The sequence below is a fragment of the Drosophila mauritiana genome, chromosome X, assembly GCF_004382145.1.
Source record: "Drosophila mauritiana strain mau12 chromosome X, ASM438214v1, whole genome shotgun sequence".
Taxonomy (NCBI): domain Eukaryota; kingdom Metazoa; phylum Arthropoda; class Insecta; order Diptera; family Drosophilidae; genus Drosophila; species Drosophila mauritiana.
This window is the reverse complement of record NC_046672.1, coordinates 685,424-693,163: the sequence shown is the minus strand read 5'-3', so window position 1 is coordinate 693,163 and position 7,740 is coordinate 685,424. Positions and strand designations below refer to the sequence as shown.

Here is a 7,740-nt window from a genome sequence, read left to right as displayed (position 1 = left end):
GCCCTTTTCAATAGGAAAAGGGAAATGTAGGGGCTTCCATTCCTATCTTTCATTACCAGCGTGTCGCTTTTGGTTGTGTCAATGAGAGTAAGAAAAAATTTCATTTTAATTATGTGTATCTACGCTGAGACTTTTAAGCAAAACCAGCGCAAGTTACTGGATTGATAACACCCAAAATCGAAGTATCCGAATCTAACCGGAGAGGAGGAAGGGCAATGTTTTTATCCGGACAAGCAGCTGTCAAATTTATTTGCGCACGTAAAATCCATCCGGTTGGACCACGGACCGCAACTGCAGCCACGTACCGACCGCCCGCCCCCCGAAAAATCGCCCGCGGGAGCCCAGGAAATCTGGGGGCTGGCGCAACGGAAGCGCAACAAGTTCCAGCAGTAGTCATTCCAATCCAATTCCCACCATTGTTGTTCCTGTTTGTTCTCCGGCATTTGCAAGTTTTGAAAACCTTCCACCCTGAAGTTCGTGTTGCCAATCAACACCTTTCGCCTCTGGCCCGTCGCCCATGGTCATGCCATTTTGACAGCGATATAAGCCAGGACTTTGCGTTATTGGCATTCGCCGCCGTCGATGTGGACGAGGACTGCAGGATGCAGGACGCAGAATGCAGATGGAGACGACTGCAGATGCAGACTGCTGATGCGGATGGTGGCGGTGACTTGCGGACACAGACTGTTAAAGCGGCCGCGAACATTTCGTCTAGTGGCATTCAAATTTCTGCGGAATGAATTCACGCGAATGCATTTCTGCAGATGCACCAAAATTGGCATAACTCGACCGATTTAAAGGGCACCAGTGGTCAGATGCCATTGGTCGATGACTTCACCCTCCTATTAATTTAATTCCAATTTGTTTCAACGACAGCCTTCTTCGACGGACGCAAAGTAGGAGACCCAGGCGGTGACCTGGTGGGCTTGGTCCCAAGGGCGGGATTGCCGAAAACTGATGTGTCGATGGCGAATTGCGGATGTCGAGAATTGTTAACCTGGCACTCAATCGATTGACGAAATTACAACACGACTTGCTCCAGGGACTTGGCGGCCATTACTCCGGCAAGTAACTCCTTTCAACGCTTAAGTCGCACAAAGCTGCTCCACAGCAGCCCAGTTAGTTGGGGCAATGTCGTTTTTATTAGTAACAATTATTATCCCGATTCAATGGGGAAAAGAAGGCGGAGTCCAAATGCTTTATCAATGTGCGTTAGTCTAGACATAATAAATACCTTTACTTACAGACAAAGCTGGTTTAAAATATGTACATATGTATAATCTATATTTTCAAGTTTCGGATTTCAGTTCAAGGATCGTTCATTAAATCCTTTATTAGTTTCCTACGCTGCCCATCGGAAACTTGTTATTCATTCGGATTAACTCTCGCTCGGGCTTTTCCTCGTCAAGAATTTCCCTTCTATGGCGGAAAGGCGGCGGAGCTGTTTGCGGTTCGACCAGGCGCCTGCTGCATTGCGACAAGTTGGAGCTTCTATCAACTGGTGTCCAATTTGTTATGGACAGGTAAAAATGGCAAAGCGCGGCGATGTAAATCAGGAGTGCCGGTGGCCTCTTGCCGGGGATTCCCAAAGGACTCGTTCTGGTCGGGGGGTAGGACTCGTTTGGCCACCAGCAAATAGCAACAGCTAAAGCAGCGGCATTGCTGCGGACTGTGGCATTGTCTTGCGACATGCAACGCGCACAGTGGTGTGTTGCAAAGACATTTCGAATGAGTGTGCGAAAAAGAATGGAAAGAATATTCCCCAACAAGGCATTTTCATTGAGAGCTACCTTCAACTTGAATACTGAATACCCAAATGTCAGAGAGTTTATCTAATATTGCGATTCTCCAGCGACTTGGTTCCAGAGTTCGCCCTCCGCTGGCGATTGTCATTGCCACCGTTTGTCAATTATGTTTCGCATGCAGTTGAGAACGTTGCATTTCCGACGCCGCCGCTGTTGCTACCGGCCAATGTCGAATGGCGACGTGGCCGAGAACAAAAGACGTTCAAAACAAATGGCCCGGGGGAGGGTGGTGGGGGGTTGCTGTGTGTGTGCGAGATCTACCCTTTTTGAGGGGCAGGTGGATAGGGCAGCCTTTAGCCGGACCGGACCGGGCCCGGTCTGGTCTTCGGTCTGAGCCCAGGCATCCGGAAGTTTGCGCTGACATTCATTACCATAATTCACAGCAGCTTAAAACATTTATGTGGCTGCCGCGCCGAGCTCTCACAGACAGCCCAAAGCCCAAAGCCCCAGTCCCCCAATCCCCGAGCCACCCGAAGCCCCCTCTTGGGGTGGGGGCGCCTATGCTGCAGTCTGTTGTTTGCGTTTGGATTATATGCGGAGCATGCAATAAGGGATAACAAGAGGAGCTCGAAAATTTGTTGCACTTATTTTAACTGCTGGGAAATTGGCGTCACCCCTTCTGCACTCTACCACCTCTTTTTGGGGCCACTATCCTAATGTGGTCCACGTGCCAAGACAACGGAGAGCCGGGGACTCAAGGGGATTTTTTTGGGTAGTTGGTGGTGGGGCACACAGTGGACTGCAAGAATGGAAAACGGGGGAAAGCTTGTCCTTATATGACTAAGATTTCCCACGTTTAATTATATATGCGGTTCATTTTACAATTTACATAAGATTCTACAATTGCAAACAATTACCCATAGAAATAGATGTCGTTTTTAATGTTACTTCACTTTGTTACGGCGTCAAGGAAACAACTTGATTCATTCTTATAAAAACAAAAACAAAACCAGGTAAGACTGTTGGCAACGAATTGAACGCGATTAAATATCGTTATACACCGCACATAGAATGGCCAATATTTTAAACACTGAGGAAGTTACAAACACTAAAGTGGTTGATAAATTGGTTGAACCAAATTCCAGACGCATTGCCCACAATGATGAGCCCATTAATATGCCATACTTTCCCCGGCAAATCTTCATGAACTGCCCGGAATTGTTTGGCAGGAAGGAGAGTTTCCACCATAAGCCGTTGGTCCCTCAAGCCAGATCAGCATGCACTTACGGCATTGCTCAACTGTTGGCCATCGGGCGCCAAGTGACCTATCGCTTGCTGGATCGGCGTTTTGAGCATGAGCAGTTGTGGAGCCGCTATCTATTGGTCGAACGCCTTCGAGCCGCCGGAATCTATCACAACCGCCTGGGCGAGCCTTGCGACAATTTTTGCGAAACAGAGAGGAGGGCACGTGGTGACACCGATCCCGGCACGCCCAACTCACCCATGGGATGGAGGGCTTGAGGGCCCGAAAAAAACTACTTGTAACTTTTTAGCCGAAAAATTGACTTTGTCCGTGAAGAAATAAATATCTTAGTGAAAGTATTCCTTGTCTGTATAGAGGGGCACCCTCCGCTCTTAAGGAATAAATCGCTTTTAGTATGGATAGATCTTGATTATGTTAAGCGAGGATGACCCACAGCCACCTGGTCATTAGTCATGAAACAAAAAAATTAGTTGGAACCCGAAATTCATTATAAAAGAAGGTGTCCCGCGTACGTGACTGGATACTGTTAATTATGGTTGTGGAAATGCAGTGTGGATCTTGGCTAAATGGAAACTAAGCCAATGACAGATGCTGTCGCTCTGGCTGTCTCAACTGTCTCTCCATTTTCATTCCGGAACCCCCCGGAATTGCCTCGGGCGAGTATCTCGTGTCCGTGTTTTTATGGCCACGGATTTATGAGCAGCCAACTTAGTAAGCTAATTTGTTGAAATTTAAATACACTTGCAGCTGCCGGAGGCTGTGACAGCCATCTAGTGACACTCTTCAGAGTGAAATGTGGACGTGGACGTGGGTGGTGGTCTCGCCGGCCCCCACTTTGCCAGTTTGCCACTTTAGCCTGTCGCTTTTGTTGGCGTTACTTCTCACGCACCACACAATTCCATATGCAAATGCTCGGAATGGGGTAACCACCTGCACAGCTTATCGCCGGTCCGAGTCGACCAGCTACACCGCAAAAAATCATCGACTAACCATTTGCAATGGCGTTTAAATTGTGTGCAACAATTGTATAAAACATAGACAGCATGTTAAATGAAATCTTAAAAAAACCGATTTGCTGATAAGCTCCTAGCACCTGCAACGGCACAGTTTTCATTTTGTTTCAGCCATGCATATGTAAAACAATCTTGCCGATCAATTTAGAAGCACGCTCCCATGTCCATGGGCATAATGAAAATGTTTGCGAATCGCACAAGAACACCAGTCGAGGGCTTGATGTGTCCATACATGGGGCATGTGGCACGGGCCATGGGGCATGGGGCCCAGAGCAGTTAAAGGGCGAACAATGGTTACACGCTCTCATTTCAAGAGTTCTACGCGTGGATCTACACACAGAAAAATTGAGTCCTAGCATTGGCACTTGTACCTAAAAGCAATTACCAAAAGTCAAGCTAAGGGCTAAGGGATAAGGCCGCGCGCAAGGCGCTCACAACTAGCAGTAGTTGCCAGTTAAACACTTAACCCGCTCCATTTGGGCAGAGGGCTTCTCCGCGGGGTGGCTTCTGTTTTTTAACTGCGTATCATATCCACTGACCCCAGCCGCATTCGGCCTGACACATTTTTGCCAGCTTGGCCCGTGCCATCCATCCCATCGCTCCCCATTTTCACAGACTTCGCCGTACTGCTCAACTGGCTGCCGTGGCGTGCCTGAGCGCTGACAGTAAATGCTGAAAATTGAGTGCAACTTGTCGTAACTTTATTTTCAAATATATGCGGAAAGGACTAACCAATGCACAGACAATGCACAGCAACACACTCACTCGTGCCAAGCACTCGTACTCCGCATAGCCGCACTCAATGAGAAATGTGTGGCGGCGCGCATACAACATGTAAGGGGCAGGCGACCAAAGTCAGACATTCCAACTACCGACGGATGCCGACTCCCAATTCCCGTAAAGCCGTAACATCGGTAACAAAGCTCTTGCCTTAAGAGCATTTGTAACTTATTTGGATTCCACATGCGCACTTGCCACTCTACTTTTGAAACCTTTGTCGCCTGTCGCACATTCATTTGTGTGGGCTAAGTGTTTTGCAACAAAGTTTTTGCGTGCTTTTGTCTGCCGACTACCGACTGCCACCTCCTGGTCCCTGGTCCTGCTCCCCCAGCCATCCTGAACCCTTCCGGGATCTCCTTTCGTTGCGATTCCTGGGTAGGAATTGGGGCTTCATTGCCATCACCACACAGGCAGAAAAATTGATGTACTGCGATGTGGTGGTCAATTTCATGATTTTACGCCGACGCCACTTTAAAGCAGTAATGGCTGCCAAATCAACATTTTCTTCGCTCCCAACTTGGTGGCTTGTTATCTAAAGAAAGTGCTAGTTCCGATAAAGCGGAGAACAGTTTCTTTAGCCGTGCACCTCGGTTAGCGGCCCTGAAGAACAGTTCTCGAGCTCGGTCTCGTCTGCATAAGCTGTGCGGTTGTCTCCTTGCAGGCTCAGGACCTTCCTCCGTCTCGCTTTCTGTGGTGGGTTTAACGAATGGGCCGGTCCTGGACAGCTCCTCTTGCTCTTTCCGGAGCCCAAGCTCGCAGGGAAACTGTTTAACCCACCAGGGATCTCCAGTTACTTAATATATAACATATAACATATATAATATATATATATATATAAATTGATTTGAAGTTATAAGAAGCGTAAAACGCAGTCTTACAAGATATGTTTATTTTTTTTCAATATTGCCCTTTTCGACGTTAGAGTGAGCTAGCTTATTCTAGAAAATGGGTTAAATTTAAGGCTGGAGGGCTTAGACACTCAACCAAAACCGACGATCAAGTTTGACTTCTGTGCTTTGACTTGGTCTCACTAGTTCTCCGCCCCTGCCACGCCCACGCCACGCCCACGTCCTCGATGAATCAATTGGCAATCAATTGTTGCGGTAAACTGCACCCATAAACTGCAAGAAGAAGCACCTCTTCTTCTTTGTCGACGGGCAGTTTTACATTTGAGCGGCAATTGGCCACAGGAGCAAGCACCAGTTTTTCCCGAAATTCGAAGGATATGGGCGATTTGTGTTTATTTCTTATTTCAATTTAAGCTCAAACAAAACAGTTTCTAGTGCAATTATGGCGTTATTCCCTGCGGGTGAGTGTCAAATGGAGCAATAAATGGTTGTTCCGACGCTTTCTGGGCACATTTCGTTACCTTACCTTTGAGAGTATTTCGCAAGAATGTTGAAAGTGTCGGAAGCAGTGCTGCAAAACCATCTCGTCCCGCAGGTAGGAACAAAAAATGGGCATCCAGTTAAGGTAGAAAGCACTTCTTTGAGTTTGCATTTCTTTGCCCGTCCAACCAATTTGAATATTATGCCAACAAAGAAAAAACCCGAAAACGTCAGGGGGAACCCTTGGCAAATATGCCCTATAACGAAGTCTGATGCTCTTTCAAGGGTTTTTGACAAAGGAAAAGTATTGAATTTTCAAAAACATGCATATATAACATCGGATATAATCTTTGATATTGTATATAAATATATATATTGACAAGGGCGTTTCGCAAGGAATGTGGGCCACTTGAGGAATTTAAGACAACATTCAATCGCAAGGTCCCAGAGATTTTGATGGCCCAGAATACCCTCTCGTACACACACTGGCCTAGTTGCCCACACAGATGCACGCATTGTGTGTGCGGACGGACAGCCGACAGCTCAATTCTCAGCTTGAAAGTGCAGAAAGGACCAAATGGGGCAAAACACATCTCTTTTGTAACCCAATGCCCCTTTGGCCTTTGATAGTTCAAACCTGAGTGGGAAAAAATTGAGCCAAAATTGTAATAGAAATTTTTCTGCTGCACACACTGGCAAATATGGCAAGCAATGGCAGTTTCCCCTTTGGAAAGCCCTGCAGCCCAAATGGAGTTTCCTAACTATTGTCCAATGTGGATGGATGGGTGCGGGAATATCTTGAATCGCCGTTAAGGCAGCAACATCACAAATTCAGCAAACTGAAACCGATAAATCCCTACGCCTCCCATCCAAATGCGCGATTCTGCCCTCGCCGGCGAACGCAGCTGTTAAAAATGTTCGCCGCTTGGTGTTGAACCCGGACCACACGTAGCGAAAACGATTGAGCTAATGCAACACTTTACAGCATTTGACGACCGTGCATGCCACCACGGCCATGCCACGCACAGCAATGCGAGCTGGATGCTTATCCTGCGGAACTAATTAAGGATTAATTTAACGCAAATAAAACAGCGGCGATCGGGGCCAACTGTTGCAGCAAGTGTTGGCCATTGTCGGTGTAAAAACAACAGCAGACACTGCGGCACGTTTGTGCTAATGGCAATACAATTAATTTGCATTAATAATTGAGTCAACGCTTCAAATTAAAATGTATTCCGATCGGAGGCGGACGACAATGGCTTGATTTGAATTTGCATGCGATGTGCAAATATTGAACTCAATTATTAGCCCAATGAGCACTGATAACTCTGATTTAATTGTTTAGCCAACAAACTCAAAACTGCATTCTTTATTGTCGGCCAGAGCCATGAGTTTATAGAGCAGTATTTTTTGTTTAACTGTTACCAGGACATTGGACTACGAGTGTGTGTGTGTGTGCGTGTGACGACGCCTGCAAGTCTCAACTTGTCTGGTTTGCCTTGGCTTTTTTGCTGCAAATTGCTATTATGGTTAGAGCTTACACTTGATTTGCTTGTGCATTCTGCGGCGGCATATTACTCAAATTAATTTCAATTTGCCGTAAATTATTT

The 7,740-nt window shown here is 46.8% G+C and overlaps 1 protein-coding gene across 1 annotated transcript; it reads left to right on the top strand.

Annotated features, from left to right (window-relative positions):
• Nucleotides 1-2,667: 2,667 nt before the first annotated feature.
• LOC117147882 lies at nucleotides 2,668-3,333 on the top strand. Its single transcript, XM_033314965.1, has 2 exons — nucleotides 2,668-2,758; nucleotides 2,816-3,333. The coding sequence occupies exon 2, from the start codon at nucleotides 2,817-2,819 to the stop codon at nucleotides 3,264-3,266; it is 450 nt and encodes a 149-aa protein (XP_033170856.1). The 5' UTR covers nucleotides 2,668-2,758; nucleotide 2,816; the 3' UTR covers nucleotides 3,267-3,333.
• Nucleotides 3,334-7,740: the final 4,407 nt, after the last annotated feature.